The sequence below is a fragment of the Schistocerca piceifrons genome, chromosome 3 (genome assembly GCF_021461385.2).
Source record: "Schistocerca piceifrons isolate TAMUIC-IGC-003096 chromosome 3, iqSchPice1.1, whole genome shotgun sequence".
Lineage (NCBI taxonomy): Eukaryota > Metazoa > Arthropoda > Insecta > Orthoptera > Acrididae > Schistocerca > Schistocerca piceifrons.
The window spans coordinates 862,858,070-862,879,761 of NC_060140.1; the positions used below are offsets into that span (position 1 = coordinate 862,858,070).

The window sequence follows — 21,692 nt, forward strand, 5'->3', positions numbered from 1 at the left end:
CGTATAAGGTTGCTATCGTGGATACTCCCTGTTTTCCGATTTAAAACTTGGACCTGAAATCAGCGGCGTTTTTACGAGAACTAGGTACTAACCATCTGCTCATTCCCCAAGCTGAAGGCCTAGCATGTTTTATCAGGCCTCTGTCATAGTCTTTGTAACAAAATCATGCGTCACAAGACACAGATTTTGGATCTTTCCATTGAAGTTGATATTCCGCCAGTAAGACCACTGTCAGCTTCTCATATGTCCTTCTTACGAAGGACAAATAAATGATGCTTAAGAAGAATGGTTATAACATGGTTTATCCCAGATCTAGATGATGGGGCAAACCAAGAGCTCAGGTCGGTGGGCTTCTAGATATCTGACGTAAGACACAGATATATAATGTAGTGTATTATTTAGTGTAACACATCAAAAGCTCCTTGAGACTATTCGCAGACGGAAGGTTGCAACGCCAGAAGGCTCTAGCGAAATGGAAGGACACCTACTGTGGACTGACGATTGGTGGAAGCACTGGCAGTTGACTCTGAACGTAAATAAATACAATGTGTCCACATAAGTGCTGCCGATAATTTACTGAAACCAGTAGTATCACACAATAAAACCTTGAGAGTCTCTCGGAGAATCTTAAGGAAATGAAATTCACCCTCGTAAAAGAGGATTAAAATCAATTTTTCGACCGGTTCTCAACAATTGCTCGTCAGTCGGGCTCATTTACTTGATAGTTTTAGTGCAGGATCTAGAGCAAATGCATGGAAGCGAGACGCCTTGAGTCAGTGGTTCATTCGCATTTCACTAGATGACCACTACGAAAAAAAATCAAAGAATCAGAGATCATGCGAAGGCATACCCACAATCGTTCCTCCCGAGCAGCAATTATGAATAGAATAGGGAAGCACGGCACCAGAAGTACCATCCGACACACACCGGAACGGAAGGTGTATTACCAGGTATGGATGAGAGTGTAAATATAGATTCTCACTCGTTGACTTGTTTCCAACGGATGCAGTACAGCCGACGTTTTCTCGAGAAATCTAGAGCACTGCCGTCTCTAACTACGAAACACAACGGTAAGTAAGGGAGGAAGAAAATATATCGAAGTATTCATAACCGAAAAAGGTAAGTTACGTTAAGAATTTCTTTACTACTCCTACAAGCTTTTCCCGAAGACTGATAGATGGCCAGTGCGCCAACGAGAAGCCTCCAGTGCTTGAAGAAAACGGTCTACGGCACTTTTCTGTGATCAGTGACGGACGATCTAAGTGAAGACCGTGGAAGATGAAGTTAAGGCTCTGTGACGAATGAAGCGAACATACTGACGTGAGCTGTCTTCTCGAAGCATGCTTCCAGCATTTCCTCGATAACATCTGTTACATAAAACTGTTTAAGCGTTCACCATCTTTTCTTCTTTCTCTGCGACATTTCTTGATGTTAACTGATGAAAAGCATTCTCCAATGATCCTTGGGTTTTGCAAAGAATTATTTCTGCAAAAAGATAGTAGTTGAAGTAGCAAGATATGAGCTATCTTAGGGTTGAAGGAAAAACGATTGATCGTAATCAAGTAACAGTCATAACTTTATTTTCTGAACTTCGCGTAAGCTTGCTGCTGCCGCTGCTGCTGCTGTGTGCAGGAGACAAGGCCCTCCCCTCCCACTCAGAGGTGCTCCCATCGCCTCTCTCTGAGCCAGCGGGCTGCCTCTTTGCGCGCCGTCTCTCCACGGGCGATGACGTCACGCCGCCTCTGTGCAGCTCTGTGTAGTGACTTGTCCTCCAAAGCGTCAGCTACGCGCTCCACCTGATAAGGGCAGCAAACAGAAATAAAAAACTCAGCTGGTAATATTACTAGCAAGGGTGAAGGAGAAGGAGAATATCATTACATAAGGGGACAAAAACCAAAGTAGTGGAGAGCGTTGCATCTAGAGTTCAGTATACCTACGTAATCTGTCACTGTTTCAAACGATTTTAGAATCACGTGAAGGAATATCCTCTAAAGACTGTCGTAAGCAGTTTCTGACATTTTCTACTGTTTTCCATACTATGAGACGTGAGGCGGTGTTTTGTGTAGTGTTTATAAAAATTATGAGTTCTACACATTTGAGTAATGTATAACATATTAAAGCTATTTGAAGTTTACAGTTAATTCTTCAGATACAGAGTTTTATAGTGAGTAAAATTCTGGATGTTTCTAAAACTCGTTAAATAATGTGTGGACGGTTAAGCCACACATCAGTCTGAATCCATCTTATACCTTGAAACAGGAGGTCTTCTGTCATGGAACACATCGTATTTGCAAATGAACTTAGTTTCTTTAATGTCTTAACAATTTTCACTGTCTTCAAAATGGAAATTTGTGTTAAGTGTCCACAGCTCCTATTTTAAAATGTTTTTAAATTTTAACAGGTTATTGATAACACTACTAAATTTGATCTCATTTACCGATTATTAGTGTGTAGTAGAGTAATAAGGTAACACACCTATGTCGAAATATACTACCGACAAATTTTTCTCGGTTACAACACTTTTAAATTTGAATAGAATATTTGATCCTATGTACATGACCCTGTTGTACCTTATAACACGTTTTCACATTTGGAGCAACTAAAATTTTCTGGAGTAAGTTTTGTAGTTACAGAAAAAGACTGCAGCACACATAAAATGAATTTTATCATTTCAAGATGGAATAATAAAACATATTAAACTTTTATTGCAGGGCTGGTTAGGGCGGAAAGTGTGAGAAGGTTCAGTACTTTCCCCAACGTATTAGAAAATGTTAAAGGTTGTTGAATCTGAAGTGGTAACTCATGGAGAGACGCAAGTATAGCAGACAACCAATACTTGTGGCAAGAAAGACATCATAGAATATAAGTGCATACACCCTGATGACTGTATGAATACCTCTCTCTCTCTCTCAGCCCACCGTTCTCTACCTCTGTTAATGAGTGTGTGTGTGTGTGTGTGTTGTCATTTTATTTCATCATTATGAGATATTTGGTCTCTATCACAATATGAACCACACGACAAGGCCCAGGCAACAAGCAGCAGCCAACAGTGCCACTCACCTGATCCAGCAGCTCCTGTTCGTACATGTTCAGCGTGGCTCCCATCACCAGCTTTCTGACCGCTGCCTTTTCGCCTGGCCTGTGAACAAAGCAGAAGAAATGTCAATCGATCTGCTATATCAAGTGTGTACAGATTCCAGCACAAGCAGCAAGCTCGCATCTCAAGACGACAGCACCACTTCATGCGATTGTGAGTAGTGCGGACCGAAATCACACACGTTGTTTGTAAATATTTATAACAAACATTGTGAGAAGATTCTTACGATCAAACTAAGACAAAATGTTCATATATACTTTTGTCCTAGGAGAGGTTTTAGCGAGGTATTGGTGTGGCACAAAATATTCATTACACAACGTTCATTTACACTGAAGAGCCAAAGAAACTGGTACACCTGCCTAATATCGTGTAGGGCCCGCGAGTATGCAGAAGTGCCGCAAAAGGACGTGACATAGACTCGACTAATGTCTAAAATAGTGCTGGACGGAACTGACACCATGAATCGTGTAGGGCTGTGCATAAATCCGTAAGAGTACGAGGGAGTGGAGATTTCTTCTGAACAGCACGTTGCAAGGCATCCCATTATGCTCAATAACTTTCATGTCTAAGGAGTTTGGTGGCCAGCGGAAGTGTTCCTGGAGCCACTCTGTAGCAATTCTGGACGTGTGAAGTGTCGCGTTGTCCTGCTGTAATTTCCCAAGTTCGTCGGAAGGCACAAGTACATGAATAGACTCAGGTGATCAGACAGGTTTCTTACGTAAATGCACCTGACAGAGTCGTATCTAGAAGTATCAGGAGTCCCATATCACTCCAACTGCACCTGCCCACCATTACAGAGCTTCCACCAGCTTGAACAGTCCACCGCTGACATGCAGGTTCCACGGAGTGATGAGGTTGTCTCTATACCGGTACACGTCCATTTGAAACCAGACATGTCTGACCAGGTAACATGTTTCCAGTCATCAAGAGTCCAATGTCGGTGCTGAAGGGCCCAGGCGAGGCGTAAAGCTTCGTATCGTGCAGACATCAAGGGTACACGTGTGGGCCTTCCGCTCCTAAAGCCCATATCGATGACGTTTCGTTCAGTGGTTCGCATGCTGACATTTGTTAATGGCCCAGCATAGAAACCTGCAGCAATTTGCAGAAGGGTTGCACTTCTGTCTCATTGAACGACTCTCTTCAGTCGTCGTTGGTCCAGTTCTTGCAGGATCTTTTTCCGGCCGCACCGAAGTCAGAGATTTCATGTTTTACCGGATTCCTGATATTCACGGTACACTCGTGAAATGGTCGTTCGGGAAAATCCCCACTACCTCGGAGACGCTGTGTCCCATCGCTCGTGCGCCGACTGTAGCACCACGTTCAAACTCACTTAAATCCTAATAACCTGCCATTTTAGCAGCAGTAACCGATCTGAAAACTGTGCCAGGCACTTGTTGTCTTATATAGGTGTTGCCGACCGCAGCGCCATCTTCTGCCTGTTTAAATATCTCTGTAATTGAATACGCATACCTATACCAGTTTCTTTGGCACTTCAGTGTGTTATATTGGTGGTTGTGCAATCTTACATTCAGTGTAAAGCAAACATGTCCCCGTACGTTATGAGTCACGTCTAAAACATAATTCGGTGTAAAGGGAAGATGATGCGGTTCCCTTATTTATTAACTGGATTTGTACAAATAGGCCTCGTTTAAAGTCTGAAGGTGCAGAGCTCTTCCAGTTTAGTACTGTTAGACGTGGTGTATCAATAAAATCAAACACGTGGTTCACGGGCCTTGTGGAGGCGGGTGGCTTGGGTGCCCTCGTGATACAGATAGCCGTACAGCAAGTGCAGTCACAATTAAGGAGTGTCTGCAGACAAACATGTGATTTCTGAAGAGCGGCAGTAGCTTTCTAGTAGCTGCAGGGGCAACAGTCTGAATGATTGACCTTGCTGTGTTGGTGCTACGAACGGCTGAAGGTAAGGGACGCCGATCTACTGTGTGATTAAATAATGATGTTATCCTCCCTGGTAAAATATTCCAAAGACAGAATAGTCCCCGACTTGGATCTCCGGACGGTCACTGTTCACGGGGATGTTGTCATTAGGAAAGGTGAGAGAGTGGAATATTATACCCCGAAATCGGTCAGGTAGGCTTGAAAATTTAAATAGGAAATTGATAGGGTGAAGTTAGATATAGCGGGAAATAGTGAAGTTCTGTGGCAGGAGGAGCAGATCTCCTAGTCAGGCGAGTACAGTTTTATGAATGCAAAATCATATAGCGTTAATGCAGGAGTGGGTCTAACAATGAACAAGAAAACAGGAATGCGGATAACCTATTATGAACAGCTTAGAGAACACATTATCGTAGTCAAGACAGACACGTAGCCAACACCCAACATAGCTAGCATGAATATTTTTTTAATTGTCTGTGAAATCTTTTCAGCCGGCCGCAGTGACCGTGCGGTTAAAGGCGCTGCAGTCTGGAACCGCAAGACCGCTACGGTCGCAGGTTCGAATCCTGCCTCGGGCATGGATGTTTGTGATGTCCTTAGGTTAGTTAGGTTTAACTAGTTCTAAGTTCTAGGGGACTAATGACCTCAGCAGTTGAGTCCCATAGTGCTCAGAGCCATTTGAACCATTTTTGAAATCTTTTCGTCCAGTTAACACGTTCCACTTCACGAAGTTTTTCGTGGAAAGTATATACAGGATACGGAGTTAATTAAAATAGCCCACCTGTAGTTCTGTGCCTTCTGTTTGGTTCACCGATGTGACCACGTAGGATTCTGGAACATATAAACATACACTGTGCTCGAACATTATGAATTATGTCGAAGAAAAAGATTTATTAAGAAATAGTCGAACCTGATTCAGAAAACATCATTCTCGTGAAGCGCCACTAGATCGTTATTCTCAGGAAGCAAAGAGTGCTCTCCAACAGGGGACGTCAAATTGATTCCACATTTTCAGATTTCCTGGGGGCTTTTGACACTGTTCCTCACAAGCGACTTCTAATCAAATTGCGTGCATATTAAGTATCGTCTCAGTTGTGAGACTGGATTCGTGATCCTGTCAAAAAGGTCACAGTTCGAAATTACTGACGGGAAGTCATCGAGTAAAAGATAAGTAATATCTGACGTTTCTCGAGGGAGTGTTATGCGCACACAGCAGTCCCTGATCCACATAAGTGATTTAGGACACAACGTGAGCAGCATTTTTAGATTGCTTGTAGATGATGCTCTCATTTACCGTCTTGTAAAGTCATCAGATGATGCAAATCAACTGCAAAATGATTTAGGCAAGATATCTGTATGGTGCAAAAAGTGGCAACTGACTATAAATCATGAAAAGTGTGAAGTCATCCACATGAGTACTAAAATGAATCCGCTAAATTTCGGTTGCACGATAAATCACACATATGTAAAGGCTGTAAATTCAACTAAATACTTTGGTATTACAATGACGAATAACTAAAATTTTAACGACCAGATAGATAATGTTGACAAAGTAAAGCCTAGACAGCGATTTATTGGCAGAACACTTAGAAAATTTAACAGGTCTACTAAAGATACTGCTTACACTACGCTTGTCCGTCTTCTTTGGAATATCGCTGTAGAGTATGGGGTCTGCATCAGATAGCAAAAAAAAAAAAAAAAAAAAAAAAAATGGCTCTGAGCACTATGGGACTTAATATCTATGGTCATCAGTCCCCTAGAACTTAGAACTACTTAAACCTAACTAACCTAAGGACATCACACAACACCCAGTCATCACGAGGCAGAGGAAATTCCTGACCCCGCCGGGAATCGAACCCGGGAGCCCGGGCGCGGGAAGTGAGAACATCAGATAGCACATCGAAAAAGGCCAAAGAAGTGCAGGTCGTTATGTTTTACCGCGAAATATTTGAGTGAATGCGACGGATATGATACACGAATTGGGGTGACAGTCAATAAAATAAAGGTGTTTTTCGTTTCAGCAGGACATTCTCATGAAATTTCAACCATCAACTTTCTCCTCAGAATATGAAAATATCTGAAATATTTTACTGGTGCCCACCTACACAGGGAGAAATGATCACCATAACAAAATAAGAGAAACAGAGCTCGCATGGAAAGATTTAAGTGTTCGTCTTCCCTGCTCTGCTCGAGAGTAGAACGGTAGAAAAGTGGCTTGAAGGTGGTTCGATGAACCCTCTGCCAGGCATTTAACTGTGAACTGCAGAGTATTATATAGATCTAGAGATGTAGATGTATTCCTAACTTCAAGCAAATACCAGACGTGTCGTCGTCACACAAAAAAAAGTGTATAACACTATGGAAAATTCACGGCAGTAACATTTTTATTCAAATAGAAGTAATAGCTCTCTTGACAGCTTGGTTATATGTGTGGCTGATGGGCATTATAAAAAGAACTTCAAAGAAACAGTGATCCTAGCGGAGAGCATAAGCAAGAGGCATACAGAGCCTCGCACATCACCAACTTTACTCTGTATACACATAAACTGGTACTCTAACACATTTTCTAGGTTTTCATATCATTTGACCTGTTTCAGAACGAAACAACATATTTGCCGAACATATGAACGAACGATGACACGCTACTGTTTACTTATCTAGGTGAGCCTTAGTTTTTGAGATTTTGTAAACATACACTATGCTCCATGAAGGGGAAAGCAGCGGTACTCACCAAGTGAGGAGATGCGCGCTGTGGCTGAGAAACTGGAGGGCCGTGGGTATGCCCTGCTTCTGCTGGAGAAGTCCCTCCAGCAGGCGCAGCAGGTGTTCTCTCCGGAAGCCACCCTGGCCTCCAGCCGCCGTCAACTCCAGCATCCTGCACACAGTAATATCTCATCTATTCTGTAGACTGAGCAGGCGACCCTTACAACTCAACCTTTTATACCACTGAGTTAATTCAATAAAACCAAGTTTTTAAATGCCCCTCTCCACGTGTTGCTTAATGAACTGAGATTACCATCACATAAGAGAATCTCGAACCATTCAGGACTGCTTAAAAGGAAAACAACCGGTGGCTCAACACTGTAACTGCGTATTTATCTCACACACGATGGTTACGATGGATGAGTATCATGGGGGATGAAGGAGTCAAGGAGGTGCCCATAAGACCCAGCTATACAATGCGGGTTCTTTGTTTCAAAACGTAAGGCTGCCGTCTAGTAATGGATGATGTAATTATAACATTACATACTGCGTGTATCGTAATTTATTCTGAAGACCGACAGAGCTGAAATTATACGATAATATAAGCAAAATCGCTCTAGTAAACTTGAGTTCGTAAATGGGCCGTTTGTGAAGTAATTTCCAATGTGTGTTTAGGGGTCGCCGCTGACTTCAGTACAAACTATCGTCCTACTTAGCATAAGTGTATTTCGAGCGTACACTTTTCGAATAAATCCATTCTAATCCAACTCAAACCGAAAGCAGGGGAGGGGGGGGGGGGAGGTAAGGGGGTAGAGAGGGTGGAGAAGACATTTTTTATTTATTGGTTTTATATTTAATAGTTAGGCTGCTGTTAAAAACAGAGACGATAATGTTGTAAACATCACTCTTCTCAGTTAGGATGGACTCACGTTGTTTCCTTTGGTGTTCGTGTATTTGGAATATTTCAAATGTGTCTAATTCTTTTTCGTTGTGTTTGGATATGTAGAAAACTGATGCTTATGTTATTAACAGGGTGTTTTGCTGCTGATTTGTGGCGTTATTTCTTTCTTAGCACGATCATGTTTCCTTCAATCTGATGTCAAATGACCCATTTTCGTGAATTTGTCATATGTATGGGCGCGAAGAGTGGATGATAAGTAGTACAGACAAAAAGAACCGACTCTTTTAAAATATAATGCTACAGAACAATAGTGGCTAGATCAGATAACCACTGAAGGAGTACTGAATCGAATTGTGAAAATGCATTTTGAGATAGTATGAGCAGCTTATTCCATAGTGAAGTGGAGGGAACTTTGAGTCTGTGCGGAAGACATGTTTGTGAAGCGAGATAATGGTGTGAATTCACTAATGAAGTTCGAATGGATGTAGCTGTCAGGAGCCATGCGATGCATACGATAGAAGATCTTGGAAAGCTGCATCAAATGAAATTTAGATCTGAAGAGCACAAACCAACATGTGCGATCAAGGATATTTTTTTATATGATATTTCGAAGGCACGGTATGTGAGTAGCACACATGAAGTAGAAGGAATCCAACAAGAAACACATTTATCGTATTAAATATTCAGAGGCACAAGCAGTCAAATCTACACCCCAGCGCTACTCGAACATATTGTCTGGAGTTACGTTACATTTCAGTGACACCTAAACCCCCTGCGCACTGATCACCGTGTTATCTTCTGCCTGTGGCGTTATTCCGACGGGGATACAGAGGGGCATGTCGTCAGCACCCCGTTCTCTCTACCATTGTTAGTTTTCCAGACTTTGCAGCTGCTACTTAATATTCAAGTAACTCCTCAGTTTGCATCACGAGGGTGATTACACCCCATTACAGTACCCCCCTCAAGGAAAAACTCTTTGACGATGACAAGAACCCAAGTCCTCCACACAGTAGACAGACAGCTGACCCCTTACTTCTGGAGGAGGGCGTGTCACATTTTAATGAACAAGCAAAAATTATAACGGAAAGGATGCCATCGCATTAAAGAAACTCATGTACATGCCATCCACACGAAACATTCATCCAACAATATGTAGAGTGTGTCAGACCAGATCAGTTACCTTGGTATCAAACTGAGAAAAAAGGCCGCATGAATATTACGAAAAAGTCTTCAGAATACGTTGGTTAGCGATTTCAACTTGGGGACTGAGTCAGTGGTATACGACGCATATTCTCTGCCCATTTTCAAGATGGCACAATGATTAAGGCACTGTATCTGCATTCAGGAGTGTGTAATGAAACCGCATTGTATCATTAAAAACTATACAGAAAAAAAACTAGCAGATACACATTTTCCAAGATGCTACTCCAGGCGGGTGTAAAAATGAATGAGCGCAACGGAAAATAATAAACGCTAAAATGATGATTTGGCCCAGATCTTAGGATCTCTTAATGCTCTTTTTTACATATAAACTACAATCTAAACATAAATGAATGATGAAGGCAACTAATACTACTGAATGATAGACGTTGTTATTCAATATATATTTATTATAGATTAAAATCAACTCTTTAAGTACAATTGTCTATATTTCCTAGCTAAAATTATTAATCAATTGCCCAACTCTGCCCCTTATTATGACTGCGCTCTCTAATATCACTAACGCGAAATGACTGACATCATCTACGTAGTAGAAGACGCTATTTTCAAAGAAGCCCTAATAAGCCGGAGCAATTTGCGATATCATCGTATGTACTGCGTCCAGAGCGTCGAAGTGATGGTTCTCATACTCGTCAGCGACGACGGATGAACTCCAGCCACAAATAAACGCTTTCAGACACTAGGACGGCAGAATGCGGTCCTCTGACTAATATACTCTAATACTGTCTTTTCCTCTCTGTGTTCTACAGACGAGAAGCGCGAACTCCCAGCCACAAGGACGGAGTTCAGATAACGTCTCAACGTAAGTAAAGGCAGAAGAAGTGCTCTCATTTACTGAACGCTGCATACTCAACGACGATTTCCAACCCGGAGGTGAAGTCCAGAATCGTATAGGTTCGCAACAGTACAGTGCCTAACTGTTCTAACTATAAACTCTCCTGAGAGCAAAGACAGCAAGTCCGTCCGTACCAACAAGAAGCTGATACTGAACGACCGTCACACACGGGTGCTCACAACGGAAGACCTCGTCTCCCCACCGCTGGCTTCCCAGCAAGGCTCGGCTCCCCACCCTTGTAATTCCGAAAACGAATCATATTCCCGAAACCACGAAGTATTCTCCCTCTCTGCAGATTCTTCCTAACGCCGACCAAACATATTTTAGTCTTTTGTCGTCCAGCGCGGAAAGTTTGCGAGGGAAAACCTATACTCGTACGCTTCTGAGTAAAAATCCTTGGAAATAATCCAGCCTGCGTGGTTTCCAAGGTGCCACTTCTTCATTCCTCTCACCTGCGTCTAAGATTTGTTGAGTTCTCGATTATCCTTCCGGTCCTGTTACAATAGCGGCCAGCCGTCACCCTATTGTACTCCAGGGGCCCTATTCTGTATCGTTCATACCGATCGGTGTTGTAGGTTAGTCTCGGTAGTGACGTCATTTTCGGTTCTTTATCCAAAAATCCTATTCAGTAAGCTTCTGAGACCAGTTAAGGAACGGTCCTCCCACCGATTTTACGACAATTGTACCGAGAGGTTTTGGATTTCGGTGTAGCACTGTCGATCGGTGACCTGTGGTTTATGTACACCTATAATTTGTTATTTTAAACATATTTAGCGGTTTTAGCGTTGGATTTAGTGATTTTGTTACTAAAGATTCACCAGAGGACGCATCCGGTTGGAACGTGAGTTCATATTAGACTATTTTCCTTTGTTAGAAACATGGTTATGTTGGGTTGTTACTGTGAATGATTACATCCAAAAAAAACTTTTCGGTCAACATTCTCTCAACATACATGTTATTTTTATGCAAATAAGAGTTTCAAGATCATTAAATATCAAGACGTCGGCTCTGCTTTCGTATATTACACGAGTGTGACCTGACGTTGCTAGTGACATTGTGTACTTTTTCCCACAAATGGTTTAGTTAGTAATTATCGAAACGTGTTTATAACTTTCAAGTAACAATGGAAAGCAATTATGTGAAGCCTGATATTGGAAACCTTCCAAACTATCACGCATTTATGACTTACGCAGCACCGTTTGGCAACGAACTCAGCCTACGTTTCTCTATGCAATAGTACAAGAATTGAGCAGCAGCTGTCAGTTGTTTGGCGTGGCCAAGTGGTTAGCGCTCAGGAGTGCAATACGAAAGGACATGGCTTCGCGCACGGATGGGTTCAAAGGTTTTTTTCTCATCTTCATATATGCGACACGTTCTGAGACATTGTTATTCGTGTAAGTTAAGATTTTTCTGCAATATTCGTTATTACTTACATGTAAGAGCGCACTTCCTCAGTAATGATTTCGTGATTCCTGTGTGTTTAAAAAACGAAATATGAAACTGCTGGAGATGAAATTGCTGTGAGCAGAACAACCGACAATGTCCTTTATATTTTTTCTTGTCATAAATAATTCAACATTTTTTTCCGAATATGTAGCGATTTCCGAGAATCTAAGAGCACAACTTAAATTACTGGGAATGTAACTAGCAGCAGTCATCTTCATAATCTTACCTGTCACAAGTATTTATCTGCGATCGAATCCCCAACAACAGTAGACAGAGGTGAAAGATCACCGTAGTAATATTTTTAGACTGTGGCACCATATACGAAACATTTTCATTCATGAGATGCATGTTATAAACTTCGACGAACTGCAGGAAGCTCTCGAAATTCCTTTTTTTCAATTTTGTTTTTAAGACCAAAATCGTTGACGTATCATATAGGGAAGTGGGCTACTTAATGATTTGGATCTCTAGGAGCGAGTTATAACCACATTCTGTTTATCTTCTTATTCTTTGAACTCTCATAATCAATTTTTCGGGTGTTTTTATAGATGTATTAGTACAATGTGGTACTACACACTATTCCTAACTCATTTTCCGAAACTTAAAATCCAAAACACGATGTCAGTGTGAATGAGAATAGGATGACATAATGCGGCATTTCCACAATCTGCAGAATACAGTCAGATATGCTATCGTTATTATGCATGCATGGAAACATGCGGTCAGGGAAACTAAAAATTTCTATATATGCCTTACCACCTACTCTGCCCGCCCGCTGCTTACCTAGTGGTAAGGCGTGCCGCTCCCCGGCACGAAGCCGCCCCGCGGCTTGGTGTCGAGGTCCGGTGTGCCGGTGAGTCTGTGAATGGTTTTTAAGGCGGTCTTCCATCTGCCCCGGCGAGTGCGGGCTGCTTCTTATTCCAATTCAGCTACACTATGTCGGCGATTGCTGCCCAAACACTGTCTCCACGTACGCGTACGCCGTAATTACTCTACATGCATACATTTGGGGCTGAGGTGGAGCAGTGACGGGCGACTGGAAATCAGTTGGTGCACGGCCAAGAACGGGCTACTTTTTCCAATTTGGGGCGCCAACGTCTTCTGTACCAGACATCAGTTACAGCCGACGCGTGACGTTCCCAGTATGTGAACACGAAGAACTCCATGGAGTATTGGGTGTCTTTTGCCGAATTCTGGATCAATCCAATTCTCTTAATCACACCTGATCCAGAAATAGTTCAGTTGATAGCCTCTCTGCTACCATTAACTTGATTTCCCATATAAAATCCTGGACTTCCAACTTAATGACAACCCACCAAAACATCTGCAAGGCACTAAGAATTGGCCGTCACATATAGCGTGTCATCCAAATCAAATCCAAATACGACCACCCACACACTGCTTGGTGTGTGCAAAACCACTTATGAACCACTACAGTCACACAGTTACTGGTGTCCAGAACGCAACGGATCTTTGATACTGATGCGCGAACCTAGCCTCATTTCCTACAAGGGCAGTGACAGAACTGACATTCTTCACTGCACACCAACCCCTCCAGACCAGAGGATGGCAATTCCAGTGGAGGCAGAGAGAGACTTTTCTGCAATTCAAGAGGAGCAGTACCTGTGTGCTGTAGCAGCTGACTGCCACATCTTGATGGTTCAGTGATCCAATATAGTGTACAGTGTCGAGTACAAGCGATGTATTGGGCGTATTGGTTAATATTATGCTCGTAAAGTCAGAGGTTATACTGCACTGCGTTATGGTTGTTGTGTATTGGCGTGCTTAGTGTGCCATTGTTTCCTCTAAAGGCGATGGACATTCCGCTTTAGTCCATTACCTGCCGTGAGTGTGCCTCATTTGCATTAAGGAGGTTACCTCATTATTTTTCTCTGTGAGAGTGACTGATTTATGTGTTTTATTGTGCAGAAAAGATTGTATTCAGATATATGATACATAATACTGTAGATCGTTGATAGCAGCTTGTCGTAGTGACTTGATAGTGATGGGTAAAGGTAGTAATATTATACCACTGTTTAGCTCATTGTTGTGTGGGTGATGTTAACTAAGTCTAAGAGCTGTCCTGTGGTTGGTTGTAGAAGGTATATATTTATAGTGTTTTCCATCTGTGGTCAAGGACCATATATTATAATTATGATTGTCCTTGTTTGTTCTGTGTGTTGAGGCGAAGTTGATTTTAATTCTCTTTCACTAATTTCTGTTTCATTATGTTGAAATCATTTTGATTGTTTTTCTCTTGTTTGAGCTCTACTGTAGAGATCTACGCTAGGTTGCAAATTAATTTCCTTTTTTTATCGTTTTATTGCCATCAAATTGGTTGCAAACTGAGCCCATACCTGCAAAGCCCCCAGCCTGAATCCAACTCCAGCGGAATTCTATGCCACAACTGGTAGCAGAGTGTGGTTGTGCATTGTGCCGACGTGGGGACGAAGCCTAGAAACATTAAACCATAGATAAAAGCCTGTGTCTTGCATTCCTATGTGCTGTTCCAGTCATGGCTTGCAGGGACGTGATGGGTGTGGCCAGGCTTAATAACAAGGAGCTCTCTTATTAGGCGCCGGCCTGTGTGACCGAGCGATTCTAGGCGCTTCAGTCTGGAACCGCGCGACCGCTACGGTCGCAGGTTCGAATCCTGCCTCGGGCATGGATGTGTGTGATGTCCTTAGGTTAGTTAGGTTTAAGTAATTCTAAGTTCTAGGGGACTGATGACCTCAAATGTTAAGTCCCATAGTGCTCAGAGACATTTGAACCATTTCTCTTATTAGGTGACAGTATGCAGCCAATTACTGGCGAGCACAGTAGCAGAGCTATGTCAGCAACTTCAGTAGGTTGTGGGGGCGTGTTGGCGCAGTTAATGGAGCAGCAGAACCAGGACATGAGTATGAGAAGTAAAACTAATTGGCCGACTCTCTTGTAGTTTGAATTAGTATTGCCAGCCTGGAATGTGCATCGTCTTCACAGTGCGTATGTTACAAGCAAGGGCTGTGTATTATAGGAGGAGAATTAATGATCTGTTAGTAGTAGCTGACGATGAGACTAGGCATGAGCTGGATGAGTTACACAGGAGGTCGGCCAGGCTAGATGTAACAAACGGTGATTTGTGAACAGCAGTCTCTGTGCAAGGTAGTCAGACGAATTAAAACTTAGTAGTGAAAGATGAGGAGTGCAACAGAATAAGACAGCTGCTGGAAAGAGAGGGTAAATCATGTAAAATACATTTTGCTAAGATTCCCACCCATTACCAGCAGTGTTCAATAGCAAGAAGTATCGATAGATTCAATATCAGATATTGTGAAGTGACTGTACAATATGGTGTTCTTGACAAAAAAGAGGGGAATGTTTGCGTCAATGCATATAGGACTTGTCCCCATAGCATAGGCAGCTTGGCAAGTGGGACAGCAAGGGCCATACTTTAAGGGGATGCGTAGCAAATTTTCGACAAGAGTTATGTAAGAGAGTAGTTCCAGTATGGGCAGTGTGGAAATTACGGGCATGAACAGGGGATAAACGAAACATTTAGAGATTTTGCTATCAGCCGCACGTGCAAATTGTGTTGTGGCTTCTAAGGATGATGTAGTGGCTAATATTGTTGGAGGATTTAAACCATCGGATCGTTCGCAGGTGATGTTCGCCTGGTCCCCTTATACATTCAGGAATTTAGAAGAAATAGCATATCAAATCGAAGGGTTTAAATACGTTGTCTGCTGTCGGGAGCATGAATCCTAGCAAGCATTATAGGTGACAAGGTGCTGTGAGAGGCAAGTTTAAAACGTATCAGTTGTTTCTTATGTGGGGCAGTGGGACGTTTCCGGAAGGACTGCCACCACAGGAGATGCGTTGGTGGTGTCCTAGCGGTGCACCGAAGTTCTGTCACTGCCCCTATAGGAACACAGGCTAGGTTCGCGCTTCTGCTCTGGAATTAATAATGAACCGACAGCTGGGCTGTTGGACACCAGTAATCTCTGTGACTATAGCAAGTAATAAGTGGATTTGCACACACCAAGCAGTGTGTGGGTGGTCGAATTTGGATTTGATTTGGATGCCACGATACATATGACAGCCAATTCTAGCGCCTCGCAGATGTTTGTGAGGGTTGTTGTTAAGTTGAAGTCCGGGATTTTACATGGAAATCAAATTAAATGTAGTGGAGAGGCTATCTACTGAACTGATTCTGGGTAGGTGTAATTAAGAGAATTGGATTAATCCCGAATTTGGCTCTATATCACTTCACCTTCCATATTTTGAAATGGCTGCACTTCAGCAACTGTCGCAGAATTGCAGGTGAATAAGCAGCCAACCAGCTACAAAAAATGGGTATATTCAGTTAAGCTTAGCCATGGTTTCAACGGATTTAAACCCTTCGCCTTCATAAGGACGACAAACTAACTTCACATCAGCAAACAGTCTGTTAGTAAAGCGATCTAACATCGCCACATGAAATGCGTCGGCAACGATCTGTACATCCATTTGTAGAAGTGAAGGCCCTAAAATCAAGTTCTTGTCACATTAGTAAAATCAATCACATTAAATGCCAGACCATTTTAAGAGCTACACGCCAGCATGTCTTCTTCTGAAGAAGACTGGTTTAAATCCGTTGAAACCACGGTTAAGGTTAATTGCATACCTCCATTTAGTGCAACTGCTTGGCTGTCTTATTCACGTGCTACTACGCATTCCAATTTTGAAAAATATGACGTTCTCCTTTTGCCTTCATTCTGAAGCACCGCTATTGGCATTACAAGAGAGGGATTGGGGAGGTGATGTGGCACAATTAGATCGCCTAATACGGAGTCAGAGGGAGCTTGCACAGCAACTGATCAGTGAAATTGGCGATGTGCTAATGGATGGGTTAGGGTTGACTAACCTAATTAAGTACTAGATCGAATTAACCGAAAGGGCTGGTTTAAGGCCCAACCGACACAAGTCACCACTTGGTGCGCCAAGGTGAGAAGGTTCAAATGGTTCAAATGGCTCTGAGCACTATGGGACTCAACTGCTGAGGTCATTAGTCCCCTAGAACTTAGAACTAGTTAAACCGAACTAACCTAAGGACATCACAAACATCCATGCCCGAGGCAGGATTCGAACCTGCGACCGTAGCGGTCTTGCGGTTCCAGACTGCAGCGCCTTTAACCGCACGGCCACTTCGGCCGGCCAAGGTGAGAAGGGCGCTGGAGCCGCCACAAGTGTACGATTTCTATACAGGATGTATCGCAATTCATTAATAGCGGCCTCATGGGATGCCAAACTGAATCACCAAAAGTAAGATTTGTATACGGTGACTATTACAGTTAGTATGGGTGAAAGTGTATGAGGGAAAAACGGCGGAGGCAGGTCAGGGGGGGGGGGGGGGGGGAATGTCGCCAAATGATAAGTCGCTTGTGTTGTAACGTCGCGAGTTAAACCGCAATAGCAGTTTATTGCAGTAAGCTACCTTGCAGTACGGGCTCTTAGCTCTGAAGTCGGTGGTGGTGACAGCCGCTTGTATCTCGGCGTGATTCACTCGCACCTGTCGCTAGCACGGCCGTGGGGAGCGCTACTTGTGTCAGTTCCAGCGACAGAATATTCAAACCCTTAAGAATCTAAATAAACTATACTAAAACTTATTCAATTTCGAAAAACTTTATACACTACTGGCCATTAAAATTGCTACAGCACGAAGATGACGTGCTACAAACGCGAAATTTAACCGACAGGAAGAAGATGCTGTGATATGCAAATGATTAGCTTTTCAGAGCATTCACACAAGGTTGGCGCCGGTGGCTGACATGAGGAAAGTTTCCAACCGATTTCTCATACACAAACAGCAGTTGACCGACCTTTGCCTGGTGAAACGTGTTGTGATGCCTCGTGTAAGGAGGAGTAATGCGTACCATCACGTTTCCGACTTTGATAAAGGTCGGATTGTAGCCTATAGCGATTGCGGTTTATCGTGTCGCGACATTGCTGCTCGCGTTGGTCGAGATCCAACGACTGTTAGCAGAATATGGAATCGGTGGGTTCACGAGGGTAACATGGAACGCCGTGCTGGATCTCAACGGCCTCGTATCACTAGCAGTCGAGATGACAGACATCTTTGCCGCATGGCCGTTACGGATCGTGCAGCCACGTCTCGATCCCTGAGTCAACAGATGGGGACGTTTGCAAGACAAGAACCATCTGCACGAACATTTCGACGACCTTTGCAGCAGCATGGACTATCAGCTCGGAGACTATGGCTGCGGTTACCCTTGACGCTGCATCACAGACAGAAGCGCCTGCGATCGTGTACTCAACGACGAACCTGGGTGCACGAATGGCAAAACGTCATTTTTTCGGATGAATCCAGGTTCTGTTTACAGTATCATAATGATCGCATCCGTGTGTGGCGACATCGCTGTGAACGCACGTTGGAAGCGTGTATTCGTCATCGCCATACTGGCTCATCACCCGGCGTGATGGTATGGGTTTGCCACTGGTTACACGTCTCGGTCACCTCTTGTTTGCATTGACGGCACTTTGAACAGTGGACGTTACATTTCAGATGTGTTACGACCCGTGGCTCTACCATTCATTCGATCCCTGTAAAACCCTACATTTCAGGAGGATAATGCACGACCGCATGTTGCAGGTTCTGTACGGGCCTTTCTGGATACAGAAAATGTTCGAGTGCTGCCCTGGCCAGCACATTCTCCAGATCTCTCACCAATTGAAAACGTCTGGTCAATGGTGGCCGAGCAACTGGCTCGTCGCAATACGGCAGTCACTACTCTTGATAAACTGAGGTATTGTGTTGGAGTTGCATGGGCAGCTGTACCTGTGCACGCCATCCAAGCTCTGTTTGACTCAATGCCCAGGCGTATCAAGGCCATTATTAAGGACAGAGGTGGTAGTTCTGGGTATTGATTTCTCAGGATCTATGCACCCAAATTGCGTGAAAATGAAATCACATGTCAGTTCAAGTACAATATATTTGTTCAATGAATACCCGTTTCTCTTCTGCATTTCTTCTTGGTGTAGCGATTTTAATGGCCAGTAGTGTATTTAGCCATTTGTTATTAAAAAGAAGCTGGTTGCAAAATCTCAGCTTTCTTGCTGGGATTCTTTCAGAGTTAGAGAAAATTACAAAAAATACCAAACACCGACACTAGTAAGATTAAAGTCATTTCGGATGCATAAAAGTTTATCCTTTGCTATCAGTTGGAATCATTACTGAAGTTTACAAAATGTTAGGTCAGTATGTTTGAATTTTTATACTTAAATATCTTTCACTATTTTTTGTTTTGTAATAGAGATTTAAGTAAGAATTTGATTTGGCATCTAAAGCAAATAAAGAACTATTTGCCGAATTTTGACATTTTTCTAAGGGATGAAATAATCACCCTCCAGCCGAAAACTGTTATAAGATATTTACATGACATTTAGCTGTCCGAGTTAACGTGGACTGTGCTAACGTAAGTATTGACGATGGTTTTCTTCAACGCTGCTTTTAACATCGTCAGAACAGTATCTGCGTTGCAGAGAAGCGGGTTCGTGACCAGACGCCGTACTGAGGTAGGTGGAACTTTTGTGGTTGACAGTACGACGAAAGAAGCAGTAAACAGTTACGCGAATTTTAACCCAGCAACGCCGCAGTGTGAAATAATTTTCTCGAACTGACCTTGTTAATCGATACCGTCCTGGTAAGGATGCCACTGTTTCATCTGTTGCCAACGTGATTGAAGGGATGGAGAGGTCTAGTAGAAGAGATGTTGCAGTACGAAGTTATTCGCTCCTGCAAATCATGAATATTTCTTGTGCTTAAACCGTCTGGCAAATCGATACCGGTCGTCGAGTACAGAAGGTAGTCCTGTGGTCCATTCTGTTGCCAGACTTGCATGTGTGTTTTGGCTGGTTCGCAGTGTAACATAACCAATATGTCGGCGAGAATTCTGCCAGATTAAAGTTTGACATTTGGAATGCAAGAGTTGCCCCGGCTGAGCGAGCCGATGCAGGAGATGATGGGAGGGGCTTTCACGGTCATCCGAAATAGGGACGGCCAGCGGAAAGTAAACGACGGCTTCTCCCAAAGAAGTTGAAGGCCGGGGTGAGCTCCTGACCGGCAAGCATGGTCCGATATATGAGACGTGCTCGATGGCGACTTTTTCGACAGTATGGACGATGGCTAAATTCAAATACTTATTAATTCTGTAAAAAACGGAATGTCTTCTCCAAGCTAATACGCGAAGGAGCTGTCTGCCAGACATCGCATGGTGCGTGGCCGCTTTGTGGGTACAAACAATCCAGTGGAGTGGATGGCGTCTTTTCCTGAGGCAGAGGACGGCAGTTCCAGCATATGTGGAGACGGATGCTTCTGCATTTCAAGAGGAGCACTACCTACGTGATGTAGTAGTAACACCCATATTTAGGTGGTTAAGTGATCAGTCATAGATTACATACAGAGAACAAGCGGTCCATTGAGTGCATTGTTTAACAAGTACTATTACGCACGGAATGTACGTGGCAACAATCCGACGTGGTGATGGTAGTTGAGTGGTGGAGCGCTGGGTGTGCGAGAGCCGTTTTGATTTTCTTAGTTAAACGCCATGAGCGGTTCTGATTTGTATGATTTATTACAATGAGAACCTCACTGATATGCCATTTGAACTACGAAAGTTACCTTGTTATTTAGTTCTGTGAGAGTGATTCATTTATATGTTTTGTTCTACACAAGACTGTATTGAGATGTATGTGTGGCTGATTCTGCAGACAGTTGACAGTAGGTCATAGCAGCTAGTTGGCTACGGGAGTAATCGTAGACCAGTGTATAACTGTGTGCTACGCGAGTGATCTTAATTAATTCTGAGGGTTGTCTTAGCGTCCTATGATTAATTGCAGAAGCTATATTCAACGTGTTTTTTTGTCTGTAGTCAAGGTCCATATAGTGTAATTATTACTGTCATAGTCAGAGTTTCTGTGCTGAGGCAAAGCTTATTTTATTTTTGTTTGATTGAATTCTGTAGGACGAGGGCACTCTAATTGTTGTTCTCTTGCCTGAGACCTGCATTGAAAATTACACACATCAAAAAAAGTTTTGCATCACTGCGGTTCCCAGAACTCCTGAAGATAGACGTTTACTGTGGATATTGTATCACAGACACAGTCCCTTTGACTGTTCAGAGATGTCACTAAACCCGCCCAAAGATGTAAACAATCATGCATGAGCAGCGCCTATTAGACGGAGGGGGTGCGACAGCCGATCAGTTCCAGTCATTCCATTAAGAAGGAGGTACACGGCTCGTATTGTCTGTTGTTCAACTATACTTAGACGGTCAACACCGCGGTTCGATAGTGTCCGCATTGTTACTTTGTGCCAGGAAGGGATCTCAAAAAGGGAAATGTCCAGGCGTCTCGAAGTGAACCAAAGCGATGTTGTTCGGACATGGAGGAGATACAGAGAGACAGGAACTGTCGATGGCATGCCTCACTCAGGCATCCCAAGGGCTACTACTGCAGTGGATGACCGCTCCCTACGGATTATGGCTCGGAGGAACCCTGACAGCAACGCCACCATGTTGAATAATGCTTTTCGTGCAGCCACACGACGTCATGTTACG

The 21,692-nt window shown here is 43.2% G+C and overlaps 1 protein-coding gene across 2 annotated transcripts in view; it reads right to left on the reverse strand.

Moving 5' to 3' along the window:
- Nucleotides 1–1,555: 1,555 nt before the first annotated feature.
- LOC124789722 (aminopeptidase N-like) overlaps nt 1,556–21,692 on the reverse strand; it is a 121,051-nt gene continuing 100,914 nt past the window's right edge. For both annotated transcript variants that reach the window (XM_047257173.1, XM_047257172.1), the window contains 3 exons: nt 7,722–7,865; nt 3,061–3,139; nt 1,556–1,796 (listed from right to left, as the gene is read on the reverse strand). In XM_047257173.1, coding sequence (XP_047113129.1) covers nt 1,656–1,796; nt 3,061–3,139; nt 7,722–7,865 — 364 coding nt within the window. In that variant the 3' untranslated portion in view covers nt 1,556–1,655. The remainder of the gene's footprint in view (nt 1,797–3,060; nt 3,140–7,721; nt 7,866–21,692) is intronic.